This window comes from Bos mutus, chromosome 3 (genome assembly GCF_027580195.1).
Source record: "Bos mutus isolate GX-2022 chromosome 3, NWIPB_WYAK_1.1, whole genome shotgun sequence".
Classification (NCBI taxonomy): domain Eukaryota; kingdom Metazoa; phylum Chordata; class Mammalia; order Artiodactyla; family Bovidae; genus Bos; species Bos mutus.
The window spans coordinates 19,499,117-19,520,688 of NC_091619.1; the positions used below are offsets into that span (position 1 = coordinate 19,499,117).

The window sequence follows — 21,572 nt, forward strand, 5'->3', positions numbered from 1 at the left end:
TCACATATTGCTTATGTGAGTGGCATGCAGAACCTCAGTTCACAGACCAGGGATGGAACCTGAGTCCCCTGTAGTAGAAGCACAGAGTCCCAACCACTGGACTGCCAGCGAGGTCTCTGGACATATATCTTCAATTTTTTGGGTACATACCTAAGCAACAGAATTGCTAGGTCTTATATTAAATCTGTCATTATCTTGATTAATTATTAAAATGTTTTCCAAAGAGGTTATACCATTTCATGTTCTCACAGCAATGTATGAGGGTTCCAGTCTCTTCACATTCTCATAAATCTTTTAATTAAAGCCATTTCAGTGAGTGTGAAGTGGTATCTTATTATGATTTTCAATTCCATTTTCCTAATGACTAATGATGTTGATTATCTTTTCATATGCTTATTGACCATTTCTATCTTTTTTGGGGGGGAATATCAATTCAAATAATTTATTCACTTAAAAATTGTATTGTTTGTCTTTTTATTATTGAGTTGTAACAGTTCTTTATATACATGGGATTTTGGATACAAGCCTCTTATTTGAAAATGTTTCTCCCTTTTTGTGGGTTGCTTTAGTTTCTTGGTGGTGTTCTTTGAAGTACAAAATTTTAAATATTAATGTAGTCTAATTTGTCTTTTTTTCCCTTTTATTGTACATGACTTTGGTGTCAGACATTTAAGAAAATTATTACCTAATGCAAGCACAAAAATTTACTCCTATGTTTTATAATTTTAGCTCTTGTATTTAGGTTGATGATCCAATTTGAGTTATTTTATCCTTTCGTATGGGTATATCCAGCTATCATAGAAACCATGTGCTGAAAACATCATGCTTGCCTCATTGAACTCACTGTAGAACTGTTATAAAAAATGAATTGACTAAATCAGTTCAGTTCAGTTCAGTCGCTCAGTCATGTATGACTTTTTGAGACCCCATGAATTGTAGCATGCCAGGCCTCCCTGTCCATCACCAACTCCTAGAGTTCACTCAAACTCACATCCATCGAGTCGCTGATGCCATCCAGCCATCTCATCCTCTGTCGTCCCCTTCTCCTCCTGCCCCCAATCCCTCCCAGCATCAGAGTCTTTTCCAATGAGTCAACTCTTCTCATAAGGTGGCCAAAGTACTGGAGCTTCAGCTTTAGCATCATTCCCTCCAAAGAACACCCAGGGCTGATCTCCTTCAGAATGGACTGGTTGGATCTCCTTGCAGTCCAAGGGACTCTCAAGAGTCTTCTCCAACACCACAGTTATGTAAAGGTAAAATATATATTTTGTTAAATGAGTACTTATTATAAAAAGTAAAATTTCTTTGAAATTCATTTCTCTGAGGAGATAAGGAAACCTGATTTCATTAAAAATTAAAAAAAATATTATTTTCCACTTACTCCACTGATGACAGGATGCATTACTATTTTACTTGTTTTACTATTCTAGTCACATGACTAATATGGCAAAGGCAGAGCTGGATGTAGGCCTGGCTGACTCAAAGCCACACTCTTTGTTTACATGATGCTGGGAGTGGCCTGTTCCAACAGCTGGCAGGCCTCACTCTGTACCCCAATCACAGATTATCTGAACAACAAATTAACACTGTCCACAAAAAGAAATCAGTCCTGTGACAGCCTGATGTTAAATCTTGTTTCACAGGAAAAAAGCCCACTACTGAGTTAGGTTTTTCCATTATTTACTTAATTTATAGACTACTGAGTACAGATTAGTCTTAGCGAGAGACTAAAGTGGGGATTTAAGAGTCAAAATCTTTATTTAAATTAAGGGATTTCCATTCTGGACCTCTTAAACACTATTCATGCCAGATATCTGACATAAATATTGGCCTATCCATCATTCATCTCATCTCCCTTGGAGTTAACTGACTCTATCATCCACCTGAAAAGTTAGAACTTCTTCCCAAAATGTGAGTTATCAATTAGCCAACTTCCCATCCAGAGGAAAACCAGTGAGACCAAAATGGTCATTTTTTTTTAATATGGAATTTTTAAAGTTACCTCTTATTTTCAAAGCCTGTTTATCACTAGCAGAATCTAGGAAACAGCTAAATCTGTTGAGAATCTTCTTCCACTGTCATGATTTCACTACTAAAAGCAAAAGGCTCTTTCAAAAGAACTTTGGTAGTAAGCCCAGAGTATGGAACTTACTCTTACCTTTCTTAAGTAAACAATAGTACAGTTATCTGCTGCTGCTGCTAAGTCGCTTCAGTCGTGTCCGACTCTGTGCGACCCCATAGACGGCAGCCCACCAGGCTCCTGCGTCCCTGGGATTCTCCAGGCAAGAATTCTGGAGTGGGTTGCCATTTCCTTCTCCAGTTATCTAGCTGAGAATTAAATCTTGTAATGTTGTGTGTGCTGTGCTCAGTCACCCAGTCGTGTCTGATTCTTTGTGATCCCATGGACTCCTCTGTCTACGGCATTTTCCAGGCAAGAATGCTGGAGGGGGTAGCCATTTTCTACTCCAGAGAACTTTCCTGATCCAGGCGCCGGAAAGGTGGAAAGGTATGCTTGTAACGCTATGTTATAGTTAAACTGTCCTCTAGCCACCCAATACAGAATAACTGAAGCAAACTAATCTTTATTGCATAACTTGTCTATCCTTGCTGCTTTAAATACACTGCTGGTGCTGGGCCTTCTGGGGAGAAAAAAGGAACTAAATAATCATAACACAGAGAAGAGCACCACAGTCAAGAGAGTCACTGGTGAAGAGGATACTAAAAGTACAGGATCAACATCTTACTACACAAGTAAGTTGTTCTTGAAAAAAAAAATTCTCTTCTTACATTCAATAACTTATTCTGATTTCTCCTTCTTTTCTTTCATTTGTATATTCAATATTTACTAACCTTCTATTAGGCACCAAGCACTGGAAAATCAAAGGAGAAAAAGAAAGACAAATGATCTTATACTCCTGAAGCTTATAATCTAGTGAAGGAGACAGATTAGTAAATGAGTAAATAAATACAGCAATTAAAGATGATAGAAAAATAAACAGGGTGCTGTGATACAGAACTGATATAGAGTGAAGAATGCTATTTGGTAGGACAATCAGGAAAATAATTTTAAAGAAAATAATATTTAAGCTGGTACTGACATTTAGCCTGTACTCATAGGATGAGAAGAAATCCACTGTGGGAAGATCTTTTTGGGTAAAGGTAATAATAAACAAAATTATCTTTTGGCTATAAACAGCTTGGAATGGCCTAGAATCTGAAAGAAGACCAGCATGACATAATACAGTGAATAAAGGAAATCTGGAAACAGCAGAGGCAGATTAATGAGGTAGTCAGGAACCAGATCATTCCCAAGTGTTGGGATAAGGAGTTAATAGTTTAATGGTGAGTCACTGAAAGGTTTTAAATATGATTTAAATTATAAAATGACTTTTCCTTTTACTGTGTAGAGAGTGGATTGGAAAAGAGTAAGAATGAAAGTAGACAGATCTGTTAGAAGGCTACTGCAATGGCCCAAGCAAAAGATAATAGTGGCATGGACCTGAATAACAGCAATGGGATTTGAAGAGAAGCAGGATATATTCAAGGAGAAAAATAACAAAACTTGGAGATGGAATGGATGAGGAGTGGAAAGAATGAAAGAAATCCAGGATGACTTACAGGTATACTTTACTTATCTGATAAGATTCTGGAAGGTATTATTATCGGAATGCTAAACAAAGACTTAACATTTGCTCCAAAAATAAACAGAACAAGAAAACCTTGATCAATTTTCAAGAATATAAATGATCAAAAAAGCAGTGGGTCTTCCCCCTTTGATTATTACATATCCACAAATCATCTCCCTTTGAACACAGAAAACATTAGAAACTGAAGTAATGAAATAGTTGGGTTTTCCTAGAGGACTCACTTAGAGAATCAAATGTTACAGATAGAGTGTTGTTTATTGACACTTTAGTGAATAAGATTTACATTATTTTGACCCCTAGAAAGCAAAAGAGTTTGAAAAATTCTTCAGAGTGACTACAAATTAAATGGTAAAGACTTGACCTCCTGGAGATACAGAAACAATGAGAACACAAAGACATTAATTACATTTCACGTAAACTCAAGAAATACCATTTCTTTTCAGCAATATATTGTATATACTGAGTACTCACCAACATGAATGGGGGCTGGGAATAATCCATATTCATGTTCTCCTGGAGTGTATTCCAGCTTCTCTTTCTTTAATTGGATCAATCGGCTCTTTGGGCTGTGATTAGAAAAGAATGGAAAATAGTCAAAGGCAAGAGAATTTCCTCTTGTAAAATACAGAAAAAAAAAATCACTCTATCAAGCATTTGTTTTAGTGGTAATCATTTGTAGAAACATTAAATCACATTGAATTAGTTGCACAGCTGCAACTAACAGAGGGTTGTAGGTCAACCATACTCAATTTAAGAAAATGCAATTCTGGGCTTCCTGGTGGCTCAATGGTAAAAAATTCACAGGAGACATGGTTTGATCCCTGATCCAGGAAGATCCCACATGCCGTGAAGCAACTAAGCCCATATGCTACAACTGCTGAGCCTGCACTCTAAAGCCTAGGGACCTAAACTACAGGGCCCACACAACAGAACTACTGAGGCCCGCATGTCCCATGCTCTGTGCTCCGTGAAAGAGAAGCCACTGCAATGAGAAGCCTGTGCACTGGGACAAGAGTAGTCCCTACTTGTTGCAACTAGAGAAAAGCCCTCCCAGCAATGAAAACCCAGCACAGCCAAAGATAAATAATAAAATTTAAACGAGAGAGAGAAAAAAAAAAAAGAGAATGCAATGCTATTTTGAGTTAAAAATCACCTTTATAAATATAATAAAGAATGCACTTGGCTTCACAGTAATTTATGCAAAAATACTTAGTTAACAAAATGTTGTTGTTGTCACTGTTCAGTCACTAAGTCATGTCTGACTCTGAGACCCCATGAACTGCAGCATGCCAGTTCTCCCTGTCTTTCACCATCTCCTGGAGTTTGCCTAAGTTCATGTCCATTGAATTTCATAAAGCAGCAAAAATCCCAAATTCACATTTTAGAGTGATAATTTTTAAAAGTCTATCTACAAAACAAATGTATTTTCTTTTTCTATAATTTTGAACCCAAACTAGTCATTTCATGTGACTCTCCTAATTAGGGACAAAGAAAATAAGCAGTAACAAATGGTTTATGTGCAAGAAACTATTCTGTGTGACTTGTTCTACATGTCAAAATTAGATGATTTATATACATACCTGGTTGGTAAATAAAATTGTGTGGGGGGAGAAGTATTTGTTTTAACAGTGACTTAAATCTTAATGTATACTTTTTGTTGCAAGAGTTACTAAGTACTTTCATATATTTTTAAAATCTAAATTTTTGGAATTGCCTTATAGTAATTATATATAAGAAAGAGCCTCATTAGCATTCTCCAACAGTTCTGCAGAAGGAACCTAAATTTCAGATATGATCATAATGACTGCTGTATATTTGCTTAATGGTTTATTCTTTCAGATATTATCATTTATGTCAATCCCGTAAAGTAAGCAAGAAATGTTTGACAGATTTAAAGTGATGCTCTACAAAGCTGATTTGCTGACTAACTAGTAAAGAGATTCAAGATGAAAACCTCAGTTTCTTGCTAAATTCCTATTCAATTCCTATTCTTATTATTTTATTCTATCATGTTTCATCATCTTTTTTTTTTTCCCCATCATCTTTTACTTCTTCCACTCATCTTACTGGGTCGGTGTTCCTAATGTTTGTTGTGAGATAAAAATCTCAAGCAGATATATAAAAAGGAAAGGAAGAAAAGAAGGGAGAAAAAAGAAAATGAGATAAAGAAGGGGGCCACATTCAGTCGACTCTGATTTTATTTCAGCTTAAAGTTCTAGTAAATAAGGCAAGGTGAATATATTTCTTTCATGAATTATGACATACTACCTTTCTCCAAACAAGTCTAGTCTATTGTATCTTGTAACAACTAGGTATGTGAATATACACATTTTGCAGATGAGAAAACTGAGGTCCAAAAATTAAGGTATTTGAAGAACCCAAAGTTCTTATTAGAAGACTGGTTCTTTCTAGTGAATCTCTCATTTGTTTATTCAACAATTACTGAACACTCATTAAGTCCAGGCCTTGTTCCAAGTGCTGAGAAACAGTGGGGAATAAGACAGTTTACCTGGGTAGGCATACAAAAAGGAAACAAGAAAAACTAATAAAACTAGAAAAAAAAAAAAAAAAACAACAGAATATAATAAATGCTAGGCAAATAATTAAAATGTGATGAACAGCAAGGTATTTGGGAAGGCTTTTCTGAGGAAGTAACATTAAGCTAAAATGTAAATGTTACTCACACTCAGGAGAGGATCTGGAAAATAAGAGGAAAATCAGGCAGAGGAAATGGCTGGAATAAGACGAAAGTTTAAATGAGATTGGAGAATTAGAAGAAATAAAAGGAGACTGAAGCAGTCCGGGTGAAGTTAGAAACTAGGTCATATGAAGTTTAAAGGCAGTGGTAAAAAGTTTGGGAAACAGTTACAAAGAAGGAAAGGAAAGATACTAGACTGTTCTACTTACATCTAAAGATCACTTTTCTCATTTTAAACAATGATCCAGAAAGTGATTTGTGACCAGAAATATGAATTTTTTAACCAACCAAAACCTGTATTTCTTTACTATCAAAGTCAAAAAGATCAGGAAAACAACCGTGTCTAGAAACCAAGCAGTCTATATGAAATAAAATTTGGTTTACACTTTATTAAAGATTTAACCAAACTAATTAAACAGATAACATAAAAGCTTTCATTTAGCTAACACAGGAATGGAAGCAAAACTAGTATCTTACCCTGGTGCTAAAAGGGTAAGCAAGCATACAAGGGGCAGTAGTGGTGAAAGAGTATACTTGGCACCCTGAAGTTAACAAACAAAACCACACGCACACACACCCTCAGGGTCACCTTCAATGTTTTACTCCTTCAAATAAATGCAACCCTGAATGGGAAAAAAAAAAAGTGATACTGTTAGTGGATCAGTTGTGTACGACTCTTTGTGAGCCATGGACCGTAGCCAGCTAGGCTCCTGTCCAGGCAAGAACACTGGAGTGGGTAGCCACTCCCTTCTCCAGGGAATCTTCCCAACCCAGCGATAGAACGTGGGTCTCCTGTACTGCAGGTAGATTCTTTACCATCTGAGCCACCAGGAAGATGGTAAACCCTGAATACATCCCATCAATTACAGTCTCCCTAAAAGAATCAAATTAATTCCCTGATTTTGCAATGCTGATACCTAAGATGAATGACATCATCATAGATAAGATAATCATGTGAGAAACTGTTTTCCTAGTTCTTAGTCAAGTCTGATTTTAGTTCTAATTTAGACATAACCATTTCTTTCCCTGTTGGTTATAACATGGAAGGTGCTCTGTTTTAAATATCTGCTCCATGATATTAACAGAGAGAATTTAGTCGTTTCTGTCCATTTGTCTTAGAGATTCTGAACATTCCTGGCATTTTCTGTGGTACTCATTTGTGTGCCACTATCAGTTTAAAGTAATGCTCAAAATTCTCCAAGCCAGGCTTCAACAGTATGTGAACCGTGAACTTCCAGATGTTCAAGCTGGTTTCACAAAAGGCAGAGGAACTAGAGATCAAATTGCCAACATCCACTGGATTATCGAAAAAGCAAGAGTTCCAGAAAAATGTCTATTTCTGCTTTATTGACTATGCCAAAGCCTTTGACTGTGTGGATCACAACAAACTGTGGAAAATTCTTCAAGAGATGGGAATACCAGACCACCTGACCCACCTCCTGAAAAATCTGTATGCAGGTCAAGAAGCAGCAGTTAAAACTGGACATGGAACAACAGACTGGTTCCAAATAGTGAAAGGAGTACGTCAAGGCTGTATACTGTCACCGTGCTTATTTAACTTATATGCAGAGTACATCGTGAGAAATGCTGGGCTGGATGAAGCACAAGCTGGAATCAAGACTGCTGGGAGAAATATCAATAACCTCAGATATGCAGATAACATCACCCTTATGGTAGAAAGTGAAGAGGAGCTGAAGAGCCTCTTGATGAAAGTCAAAGAGGAGTGAAAAAGTTGGCTTAAAGCTCAACATTCAAAAAACTAAGATCATGGCATCCAGTCCTATCGCTTCATGGCAAATAGATGGGGAAACAGTGGAAACAGTGGCTGACTTTATTTTTTTGGGCTCCAAAATCACTGTAGATGGTGACTGCAGCCATGAAATTAAAATATGCTTGTTCCTTGGAAGAAAAGTTATGACCAACCTAGACAGCATATTAAAAAGCAGAGACATTACTTTGCCAACAAAGGTCCATCTAGTCAAAGCTGTTTTTCCCAGTAGTCATGTATGGATGTGAGAGTTGGATCACCGAAGAATTGATGCTTTTGAACTGTGGTGTTGGAGAAGACTCTTGAGAGTCCCTTGGACTGCAAGGAGATCCAACCGGTCCATCCTAAAGGAGATCAGTCCTGAATATTCATTGGAAGGACTGATGCTGAAGTAGAAACTCTAATACTTTGGCCCCCTGATGGGAAGAATTGACTCATTTGAAAAGACCCTGATGCTGGAAAAGATTGAGGGCAGAAAGGGAAGGGGACGACAGAGAATGAGATGGTTAGATGGCATCAATGATTCAATGGACATGAGTCTGAGTAAACTCTGGGAGTTGGTGATAGACAGGGTGGCCTGGCATGCTTCAGTCCATGGGGCTGCAAAAAGTCGGACATAACTGAGCAACTGAACTGAACTGAACCCAAGAGCTCTGACCGAGATACACAATGAGATTGTTATTTTCATGCCTGCTAGTGTAATATCCTATGGATACTGGGATCAATGAGAGATTTCTCACTAATCAAGGAGAAATTTCCACATTCAAATCTTATCATTTAAGAAATACATTTCATAAGGCTACAACTGCACAGACAGTGATCCTCTGACGTAACCTGGCAAAGGAAACTGAAAACCTTCTGGAAAAGATTCTAGATCCCATTAAGAACATTCATGGTTCACAGGAGGCGGTCAAAATGTCAACATTAATAGAAGTTTGGAAGACATAGCCAACCCTTATGGATGACTCTGAGGGGTTCAAGACTTCATTGTAGGTAGTGTACTACAGATGTGGTGGAAACAGCAAGAGAACTAGAATTAGAAGGGGGACCTGAAGGTGTGACTGAACTGCAGTCTTACACGATTTTCACAGATGAGGAGTTGCTTCTCACAGATGAGAAAAGAAAAGTGGCTTCTTGAGATGGAATCTACTCCTGGTGAATATGCTGTGAAGATTTTGCTGAAATTAGAGTATTACATAAACTTAGTTACTAAGGCAGTGGCAGGATTTGAGAGGATTGACTCCTATTTTGAAAGAAGTTCTGTGGGTAAAATGTCATTGCATGAAAAAAAAAAAAGTGTAGTTCATGCTGCAGAGAAATCACTCGTAAAAGGAACAAAGATGTAGCAAACTGCACTGCTGCTTTGTCTTCAGAAATTGCCTCAACTGCTCCAAACTACAGCCACCACCCTGATCAGTCAGCAGCTGTCAACATAAAGGCAAGACTCTGACAGCAAAAAGATAACAACCTGTTGAAGATTCAGATGATGGTTGGATTTTTTTGACAATATAATACTTTTATTCAGGTATGTACATTTAAAAAAGACATAATGCTATTGCACACTTAACAGACTACATTATAGTGCAAACATAACTTTTATAAGCACTGGGAAAAAAGGCCTCCGTGTGACTCCCTTTACTGCAATATTCACTTCATTGCAGTGGTTTGGAACCAAACCTGCAGGATCTCTGTGATATGCCTGTATGTATAATGTAAAGTGCTTTTTAGGCTTCTCTTCAGAAAAAGAACCTATTTTCCTTTTAATGTGGGAAAAACCCAGTGCTTCCCTACTGTTTCTTTCCAGTGTACCTCCTTTTACACAGAACATGACTGCTGACACCTCTGGTCATCATATGTGTGGAAGTTTTTCACCACACCAACAAATTCTCTTTACACCAGCTCGGTGTCCTAAAACTAACTTAATTCTAACACCATCCACCTGGAGACACTATTAAATCCCACAGATTAAGGACTCAGTCCCAAAAGACTGCCTTCACTCAATTTCAGATGTCACCTGAAAACAGTAAGTTTCCAGGTTACCCACAAGTCATGTCCTACAAACGGGAGGTCCCCATTACCTCTGCTCTCAGGTCTGATTCGCGACAGCCCTAGCCTCTCTGGGCGTATCACTGTCCTTGTACTTTGAATTGCTCAGCAACCTGGAAGCTCTCTGAACTCCATACTATTAGGGTTTTATGGAGGCTTTATTTTTTTTTTTCCCTTTCTTCCTATTTTTATTGGAAGATAACTGCTTTACGAAAGCAAAAGATATTAAGAAGAGGTTGCAAGAATACACAGAAGAACTGTACAAAAAAGGTCTTAACACCCCAGATAACCATAATAGTGTGGTCACTCACCTACAGCCAGATATCCTGGAGTGTAAAGTCAAGTGGGCCTTAGGAATTATTAAGAACAAAGCTAGTGGAAGTGATGGCATTCTAGCTGAGCTATTTCAAATCCTAAAAGATGATACTGTTAAAGTGCTGCACTCAATATGCCAGCAAATTTGGAAAACTCAGCGATGGCCACAGAACTGGAAAAGGTCAGTTTTCATTACAATCTCAAAGAAGGTCAATGCCAAAGGATGTTCAAACTATCATATAATTACACTCATTTCACATGCTAGCAAGGTAATGCTCAAAATCCTTCAAACAAGGTTTCAACAGTACATGAATCACAAACTTTCCAATGTACAAGCTTTTACCTCCAGATGTAAAAAGCAGAAGAATCAGATCAAATTTCCAACATCTGTTGGATCACAGAAAAAGTAAGAGAATTCCAGAAAAACATCTACTTCTGCTTCACTGACTATACAATAGCGTTTGACTGTGTAGATCACAACAATCCGTGGAAAATTCTTCAAGAGATGGGACTACCAGGCTACCTTACCTACCTCCTGAGAAACCTATATGCAGGTCAAGAAGCAACAGTTAGAACTGGACATGAAACAACAGACTGGTTCCAAATAGCGAAAGGAGTATGTCAAAGCTGTATACTGTCACCCTGCTTGTTTAACTTATACCCAGAGTACATCATGCAAAATGCTGGGCTGGAGGAATCACAACCTGGAATCAAGACTGCTGGGAGAAATATCAATAACCTCAGAAATGCAGATGATACCATCCTAATGGCAGAAAGTGAAGAGGAACTAAAGAGGAATCCTATAATTTAAAGGGAGTTAAGTAATGTCTCTCTTGGCAGGTCAGGAACATTGAGAAATATAAGAGTTTTAGAGTAAGAGGTTTTCCCAACAGTTATAGGTCCTTCATGTGAAATTTGATAGAGGAGAGCTGGAAGGTTTTTGATTCCTCATCTTGGTAGGTGAGTTTATAAGGACAATAAAACACTTTTGACACAAAAGTAAAGCATGTTGCTCAAGCTGCTGTAATCACACTACAGGAGATTTTTGCATTGTATATTAATTAACATATGTAAATAAAACTGGCCTTAAATTACATTGATATTACATTATTAAAGTAATGAGATTTAATCCAATAACACATAAAAAAAGATTATACAACAAGATCAACCTGGATTCATTCCAAAGTCACAAGGATGGTACAACATAATCAATGTGATATATCACATCATCTCTAAAAGACAAAAACCGTATGATCATTGGTAAGATGCAGAAAAAGCATTCAGTAAAATTAAACATCCATTCATGATAAAATCTCTTACCAAAGTGGGTACAGAGGGAACATATCAACATAATAAAAGTTATTTATGACAAGCCTACATTCAATATAATGCTTGACAGTGAAAAGCTGAAAGCCTCGCCACTAAAATTTGTAACAAGACAAAGATGCCCACTCTTACCACTTTTCTTCAACATAGTATTGGAAATCTTAGCAACAGCAATCAGCTAAGAGAAAGAAAAGGTATTCAAATTGGTAGGGAAGAGGTAAAATTGTCATTAGATGCAGATGACATGATATATCTATATATAAAGACTCCATACAAAAACTACTAGAACTGGTAAGTGAATTCATCTAAGGTAGCATGATACAAAACTCTCCAAAATATGCAGAGAGCTCATACAACTCAGTAAAAAAATACCAAACAACCTAATAAAAAAATGAGCAAAAGATCTAAATGGACATTTCTCCAAAGAAGAAATAAAGATGATACAAACAGATATACCATGTTCTTGGACTGGAAGAATCAATATTGTGAAAATGACTACCCAGAGAAATTTACAGATTCAATGCAATCCCTATCAAATTACCAATGGCATGTTTCACAGAATTAGAACAAAACATTTTACAATCTGAATGGAAACAAGACCACGAATAGCCAAAGCATTACTGAGAAAGAAATACAGAGGTGGAGAAATCAGGCTTCATACTATACTACAGACTTCAGGCTATACTACAAAGCCATAGTCAATGTAACAGTATGGTACTGGCACAAGAATATTTATTTTAATACCTGGATCCCACTTGCAAAACTTTTAATGGAATTATATATATGTGTGTGTATTTACATATATATATGTGTGTGTATTTTTTGTCTCTAGTCTTCCTATAACAAAGATAAGTTTCATTAATCTTGTTTTTTTTTGTTGTTGTTGCTGGTTGATTATAGAAGTGACTCAGAACAAGTTTTAAATGCTAATGGATTATTAGACATTGTTCATAGTAAATGGTGGAGAAACAACTTGGGAATTCACAGATTAGAACACGTACTAGTTTTAAGTCATTTGGTGACAAAGGTAGCTTCCACAGTGTAGCTGGAATTCAAAAAGCAAATGAAAGTCTCACCTAGCAACCTGCACTATATTTTCAGTGAATAGACAGCCACTAAAATTCTGAATAGGATTCTACAACCTTTGTTACATTGGCTAAAGATAATATTACTAAGACGTTAAAACACAAAACAAAGTCAAGCAGAGTAGACTGTTCATCAAAGACAAAATGGAAAAAGATTAAAAATGGGATATCAACTATATATTTCTACATATAAACACTGAAATGCTAAGAAATCAAAAGCTATACTTGTTATAATGTGTGTGTCTGCTCAGTTGCAGTCATGTCCCACTCTTTGAGACTCTGTGGACTGTAAACCATCAGGCTCCTCTGTCCATGGGATTTTCCAGGCAAGAATACTGGAGTGTGTTGCCATTTCCTACTTCAGGAGATCTTCCTGGCCCAGGAATTGAACCAGCGTCTCTTGTATCTTCTGCATTGGTAGGTGGATTCTTTACCACCGTGCCACCTGGGAAGCCCCACTTGTCATAATACTGTTTACAAATTTAGCTACCCATGTGAATAGTCATTTGTATATGAAAATTATGAACCTATCACTTATATAAGAGAACTATGAACGAAAAGGCAACAAAAGAGTTGTGAGGCAAAAAATTATCTGGATTTATAGACGATCTTTAAGAAATAAAATACTGTCATTGTAAATTCTTTCACTTGGATTCAAGGTAGGAAAGAAACTTAGCATGGAATATACCACAAAATCAGTATACATGTTTTTTGCCCCATCCCCAGCACACTTTTTAAATTAATGTATTATTTACAAACAGTAAAAAAATCATCCTTTTTAAGTGAGTTCCACAAGTTTTGACTAATGCATAAGTCATGTTACAATCAAGATATAGAACAGTTTCATCATTCCACAAAATTTCTTTACGTCTCTTTATAGCCAAACCCATCTCCCAACTCCAGGCCCTGTTCTTTAGTCCCATGGTCTTTCCTTTTCAAGAGTATCACATATGGAGAACAGTGTGGAGATCCCTTAAAAAACTGGAAATAGAACTGTCTTATGATCCAGCAATCCCACTGCTGGGCATACACACTGAGGAAACCAGAAGGGAAAGAGACATGTGTACCCCAATGTTCATTGCAGCACTGTTTATAATAGCCAGGACATGGAAGCAACCTAGATGCCCATCAGCAGATGAATGGATAAGAAAGCTATGGTACATATACACAATGGAGTATTACTCAGCCATTAAAAAGAATACATTTGAATCAGTTCTAATGAGATGGATGAAACTGGAGCCTATTATACAGAGTGAAGTAAGCCAGAAAGAAAAACACCAATACAGTATACTAACGCATATATATGGAATTTAGAAAGATGGTAACAATAACCCTGTGTACGAGACAGCAAAAGAGACACTGATGTATAGATCAGTCTTATGGACTCTGTGGGAGAGGGAGAGGGTGGGGAGATTTGGGAGAATGGCACTGAAACATGTATAATATCATGTATGAAACGAGTCGCCAGTCCAGGTTCGATGCATGATCCTGGATGCTTGGGGCTGGTGCACTGGGACGACCCAGAGGGATGGTACGGGAAGGGAGGAGGGAGGAGGGTTCAGGATGGGGAACACAGGTATACCTGTGGTGGATTCATTTCGATATTTGGCAAAACTAATACAATATTGTAAAGTTAAAAAAAAAAAGTATCACATAAATGGAATTATACAGTAGGTAGCCTTCTTTCATTTGGCATACTGCATTTGAGAGTCACTCATGATGTTGAGTCTATCAGTAGTTCTTCACTTTATAATGCTGTGAAATATTCCATCACGAACGTGTTAGTTGCTCAGTTGTGTCTGACTCTTTGCAATTCTGTTGACTGTAGCCTGCCAGGCTCCTCTGTCCATGGAATTCTCCAGGTAAGAATACTGGAGTGGGTTGCCATTCCCTTCTCCAGAGGATCTTCCCAATTCAGGGATCGAACCCAGGTCTCTTGCGCTGCAGGCAGATTCTTTACCATCTTTACCAGCAGGGAAGCCCATTATATGATATACTAGTTTGTCTATCCATTTAGAAATTTAATTTCCCATTTGTAGAGATTATGAATAAAGCTGCTATAACCATTCAAGTACAGGTTTTTGTGTGAACATGTATTTTTATTTAACATGGATAAATGAAATGGAGTGCGATTGCTGTGTCCTACAGTAAGATATATTTAAGAATATAAGTCACTACTTGTTTTCCAAAGTGGTTGTACCCTTTTGCACTCCCATCAACAAGGTATAAAAGTTGAAGTTATTCTGAATCCTTATCAGTATTTGACATTAGCGATTAAATTTTTTTTAGTTATTCTGACAGGTATGTAGTGGTATCTTACTGTGACTTTAATTTTCACTTTCCTAATGATTAATGATGTTGTAATTCTTTTAGTGTGCTTATTGTTACCCATAAATCTTCTTTGGTGAGGTGCTATCTAAATCTTGCTCATTTTTAATTGATTGATAAAAAGTTTTGTTCTGCTTATCATTAAGTTTTGAGACCTTATAATATTTCTGTGTACAAGTCCTTTATCATATAGGAGATGTGCAAGTACTTCTTCCCAGTCTGTGGCTTATCTTTTAATTCCTGTAACTGTTTTTTAAAGAGCCAAAATTTTTAATTTTTAAAATGTTCCATTTATCAATCTTTTTCTTTTATGGACTGTGCTTTTTCTGTTGTAAGAAATCTTTGCCTAACCCAAGGTCATAAATATTTTCTCCTTTGTCTTATTTGAAACTTTTATAGTTTTAAGTTTCACAATTAGGTCTAATTCATTTTGGTTAATTTTTATATGTGGTAGAAGTGCAATTTGAAGTTTACATTTTTGCATGTGTGTGCACATGCATGCACATGTCCAACTCTTTGTGACCCCATGGACAGTAGCCCACTAGGCTCCTCTGTCCATGGAATTTTCCAGGTAAGAATCCTGGAGTGGGATGCCCTTTCCTAGAATACAGGTTAATTTGGCTATTTATCATTTCAGTCAAACATTATTTCCATACTAACTTGCAGCAAAACTGGTATAAACAATGTTTCAGGCTCATTTTGTGCTTTCCCTGACCCATCCCTCCATCAGCCACTTCTCCATAGCTTAGTTTCTCTTAGTGGGAAATGGTATTTCGAAACCAAACTGTATACACTAAGTATGTTCATGACCGGTGGGATATCACTTTCTAGGTTCTTTCAGCTAACAGAGCTGGAGAAAAATGGAAATTTCATATGATTCAATAATAAACAGACAAGAAAACAAATAATGTATGTAGGGATATCGGTTCATGATGCAGATGAAGAAGACCTTGAACTCACCTCCTTCCAGATACACATGTAACCTACAGCTACATGAAGAAAAATTCCCTCTGCAAGAACTCTAAAAGTAGCTCAGCAACTCATACACACTGGGCTAACAAGAAAAAAAATCACATCAAAATGAGGAGAGGTTGCACATCTTACAGCAAATCTCACTCATTGAACAACAACCAACAATTAGGAGGGCACTCACAATTATAAGCTTCTCCCCAAGGAGAAGAGGATTTGAACCCCATACCTGGCTGCCGCTGCTGCTAAGTCGCTTTAGTCATGTCCGACTCTGTGTGACCCCACAGACGGCAGCCCACCAGGCTCCCCCGTCCCTGGGATTCTCCAGGCAACAACACCGGAGTGGGTTGCCATTTCCTTCTCCAATGTATGAAAGTGAAAAGTAAAAGTGAAGCCAATCAGTTGTGTCCGACTCTTCTCGACCCCATGGACTACAGCCTACCAGGTTCCTCCGTCCATGGGATTTTCCAGGCAAGAGTACTGGAGTGGGGTGCCATCGCCTTCTCTCCGCCATACCTGGCTACCCAACTATTAAGACCTGGACCTGAGTGAGACATGGGCCCCCAAAACATATAGTTCTGAAAGCCAATGGGGCTTTTGTCCATGAGACACAAACTGAGAAACATTTCTTAAATGTTTGCATGGATTCACTGTGGCTAATCTCCCAGGGCACATTCAAGTTCTTCTGTGTAGTTCAGTTCAGTTGCTCAGTTCTGTCCGACTCTTTGCAACCCTGTGGACTGCAGCACGCGAGGCCTCCCTGTCCATCACCAACTCCCAGAGTTTACTCAGGCTCATGTCTCTTGAGTCAGTGATGCCATCCAATCATCTCATCCTCCTTTATCCCATTCTCCTTCCACCTTCAATCTTTTCCAGCATCGGGGTCTTCTCAAAAGTCAGTTCTTTGCATCATGTAGCCAAACTAAAACTAAAATACTGGAGTTTCAGCTTCAGCATCAGTCCTTTCAGTGAATATTCAGGACTGATCTCCTTTAGGAAGGACCGGTTGGATCTCCTTGCAGTCCAAGGGACTCTCAAGAGTCTTCTCCAACACCACAGTTCAAAAGCATCAATTTTCGGTGCTCAGCCTTCTTTATACTCCAGCTCTCACATCAATACATGACTACTGGAAAAACCATATCCTTGACTAGATGGCGTTTGTTGGCAAAGCAATGTCTCTGCTTTTTAACATGTTGTCTGGGTTGATAATAACTTTTCTTCCAAGGAGCAAGTGTCTTTTAATTTCATGGCTGTAGTCACCATCTGCAGTGATTTTGGAGCCCCCCCCCAGAATAAGCTCTGTCACTGTTTCCACTGTTTCCCCATCTATTTGCCAATCTATTTGCGATGGGACCAGATGCAATGATCTTAGTTTTCTGAATGTTGAACTTTAAGCCAACTTTTTCACTCCTCTTTGAGTTTCATCAAGAGGCTCTTTAGTTCTTCTTTGCTTTCTGCCATAAGGGTGGTGTCATCTGCGTTTTATCTGAGGTTATCGATATTTCTCCCAGCAATCTTGATTCCAGCTTGTGCTACATCCAACCCAGTGTTTCTCATGATGTACTCTGCATATAAGTTAAATAAGCAGGGTGACAATATACAGCCTTGACGTACTCCTTTCCCTATTTGGAACCCATCTGTTGTTCCATGTCCAGTTCTAACTGTTGCTTCCTGACTTGCATACAGATTTCATAAAAGGAAGGTTAGGTGGTCTGGTATTCCCATCTCTTGAAGAATTTTCCACAGTTTGTTGTGATCCACACAGTCAAAGGCTTTGGCATAGTCAATAAAACAGAAGTAGGTGTTTTTCTGGAACTCTCTTGCTTTGTTGATGATCCAATGGATGGTGGCAATTTGATCTCTGGTTCCTCTACCTTTTCTAAATTCAGCTTTCTGTGTAAGGGGCCATTTAATTATCTTAAATCTCTGAACTGAGGATCAGGCATCTAATGTAACACACATCTTCACGGGGAGGGGCAGACTAAAATACTCTCCAAAGACTGGAGACTTTTAAGTGCCTTTTTTGTATTATCCCTCTGTTTCACTCCAGGTCAATTGTATCCCCTGCAAAGGACCTTGTGCACATGATTGGAGCCCTGGTTTTGGCAACTGCCAACCAGGGAACATCCCTTCATCACCTAGCTCTCATGGGCGGCAGAGCCCCTGATCACAGATCCTCTGAAATGAAAAAATGAAATGTTGATTGGTGAGTCGTGTCTCTTTGCGACCCTGTGCACTGTAGCCCAGCAGGCTCTGTCCATGGGATTCTCCAGGCAAGAATACTGGAATGGGTTGCCATTCCTGTCTCCAGGGTATCCCTCCGACCTAGGGATCGAATCTGGGTCTTCTGCATTGCAGGCAGACTCCTCACCTTCTGAGCCACCAGGGAAGCCCTTCAAAAGAAAAAACTCCTCCAAAAGAAAGTGAAGACATGGAGGGAAGGATGGAGGATGCACCAGACAGAGCCTGGGAGGAGTATGCTCACAAGCACATCCTGGAAAGTCATGCCTGTCAGGGGAGAAGCTGGCCAGAGAAAGCCATGACTAAGAGGAAACTGAGGGGCTTCCCAGGTGGTGCAATGGTAAAGAATCTGCCTATCAATGCAGGAGACACAGGTTTGCATCCTGGGTCGGGAAGTGATACTAACAGAGAAACAGTTTTTACCTAGCTACCCCTCTCCCTCCCCCAGGGCAGAGAAAAGAGGCAGCAGACAGAAATGTCCAGTCCTTCCAAGAAAAAGGCCTATTATCTGATTATCATCATAGCTGTAGCCTCAAGGGGTTTTTTTTTTTTTGGCATTCAGAACATATTTTGTAAACATTTACACAGATACCAAAGACAGGTAAAAAGACACTACAAGAAAATTACAAAAATCCTTTACAAATACTGACATAGAAATCTTGAACAAAATACAAGCAAACCAAAGTCATACATTAAAAGGTTTATACACTATGACCAAGTGGGATTTATTCCCGGAATTTTAGAATGGGTCAACAGACAAAAATTAATCAATATGGTATGTCACCTTAATAGAATAAAGGAAAAAAACCCCAAAATCATCTCCATTGATGCAATAAAATAACAAAATTCCACATCTTTTTATAATAAAAACACTTAATGAACAAGAAATAGAAGGAAACTCACTATGATAAAAGCTATATATGAAAAACCCACAACTAACAACATATTTCGTGGTGAAAGACTAAAAGTTTTTCCCCTAGAATTACAAATAATGTCCACTTTTGCCACTTCTAGTAAATATTATACTAGAGGTTCTAGGCAGAGCAAGTAGGCAAGAAAAAGAAATAGACATTCAAATTAGGAAGAAGTAAAATTATCCCTATTCACTGACAACATGATCTTATATGTAGAAAACCCTAAAGATTACACATGAAGAAGTGAATCTGCTCAGCTGTGTCCAACACTGCGGCCCCATGGACTGTAACCTGCCAGGCTCCTCTGTCTATGGGATTTCCATACAAGAATACTGGAGTGGGTTGCCATTTCCTTCTGCAGGCAAGGGGTGGACTTCTAATTAAACACCTAAGGTGGACCTAGGGCTTCCCTCATGGCTCAGATGGTAAAGGAATCCACCTGTAATATGGGAGACCAGGGTTTGATCCCTGGGTTTGGAAGATTCCCAGGAGGAGGGCATGGCAACCCACTCTAGTATTTTTGCCTGAAGAATCCCTGTGGACAGAGGATCCTGGTGGGCTAGACTCCAAGGGGTAACAGAGAGTCAGAGTGAGTGACTAAGCACAGCACAAGGTGGACTTAACATATATACAAAATATTCCAGCCCAAAGCAACAAGATACATATTATTCTCAAGTGTACATGGAATATTCTCCAGGAGAGATCATATGTTAGGCCACAAAAATCTTAAAAAATTTACGAAGACTGAAGTAATATCAAGCATTTTCCCACCATAACAGTACTGAAGTACAAGTTAATCAGAAGAAGAAAACTAGAAAATTTACAAATATGTGGAGATTGAACAACAGTGCTACTGAACAACCAAAGGGTCAATGAAGAAATCAAAGAGATATGTAAAACAAATCTTGAGGGATTTCTCTGGTAGTCCAGTGGCTAAGCCTCTGCACTGCCAAAGCAGGGGGCCCATGTTCAGTCTCTGGTTGGGAAACTAGACCCCACAGGCCGCAACTAAGGGTCTATATGCCACAACTAAGACCCAGTGCAGCCAAATAAATAAATAATACATATTAAAGAAAAACACAAATCTTAAAACAAATAAAAAAGCAACATACAAAAATTTATGGGATGCCACAAAAGCAGTTCTAAGAGGGATGTTCATAGCAATTAAATGCCTACATTAACAAACCAAGAAAAATCTCAAATAAATACCCTAACTTTATAACTGAAGGAATTAAATAAATATTAAGGCCACAAAAGGGAAAAAGTAACAAAGATCAGATTGAAATAAATGAAATACACACTAAAATGACAAAAGAAAAGGTCAATGAAACTAAGAATGGATTTTTAAAAAATATAAACAGAACAAAGCTTTAGCTAGACTCAACCAAAAAAGAAAACTCTAATAAAATAAAATTAAAAAGGAGACATTATAAAGATACCTCAAAAACACAAAAGATCATATGATACTACTGCAAACAATTATATGCCAATCAATAGGACAACTTAAAAGAAACAGATGAATTCCTGCATACACATATCTTACTACCAAGACTGAATCGTGAAAAAACAGAAAATCTGGAGACTGAATCAGTTAAATCCTAACAACAGCAACAAAAACCACAGAAACAGTTAGCTTCACTGGTGAATTCTACCAAACAACATAGAAGAACCAATACAAATCCTGAAACACTTCCAAAAACAGGAGAAGGAAAGAACCAATCAACACATTTTATGAGGTCAGTACTACCCTGATACCCTTACAAAATGATGTAAGGGCACTCCAAGAAAAGAATATTACAAGCTAATAACTGATGAAAAGAGATGCAACTATCCTTAACAAAACATTAACAAACTAAATTCAATAATACACTAAAAGGACTGTATTTTATTATCAAGTAGAATTTATTCCAGGGATGCAAGAATGGTCTAACATCTGTAAAATCAATGTGACATACCAGAACAACTATATAAAGGATAAAAGCCTATAATCATCTCTTCAGATGAAGAAAAACCATTTGAAAAACTTCAACATCTATTTACAATAAAAACACTCAATAAAGTGGGTAAAGGAAAGTACCTCAACATAATAAAGAACACTGACGACAAGTCCACAACTAGCATCATATTCAATTATGAAAGAATGAGATCTTTTCCTCTGAGATCAGGAACAAGACCAAAATGCCTTCACTCACTGTTTTCATTCAACATACCACTTGAGGTTATAGTCAGAGTAGT

The 21,572-nt window shown here is 37.9% G+C and overlaps 1 protein-coding gene across 7 annotated transcripts in view; it reads right to left on the reverse strand.

The window, feature by feature from the left end:
• ASH1L (ASH1 like histone lysine methyltransferase) overlaps positions 1-21,572 on the reverse strand; it is a 207,362-nt gene that overhangs the window by 52,708 nt on the left and 133,082 nt on the right. For all 7 annotated transcript variants that reach the window (XM_070367311.1, XM_070367314.1, XM_070367315.1 and 4 more), the window contains one exon: positions 4,119-4,213. In XM_070367311.1, coding sequence (XP_070223412.1) covers positions 4,119-4,213 — 95 coding nt within the window. The remainder of the gene's footprint in view (positions 1-4,118; positions 4,214-21,572) is intronic.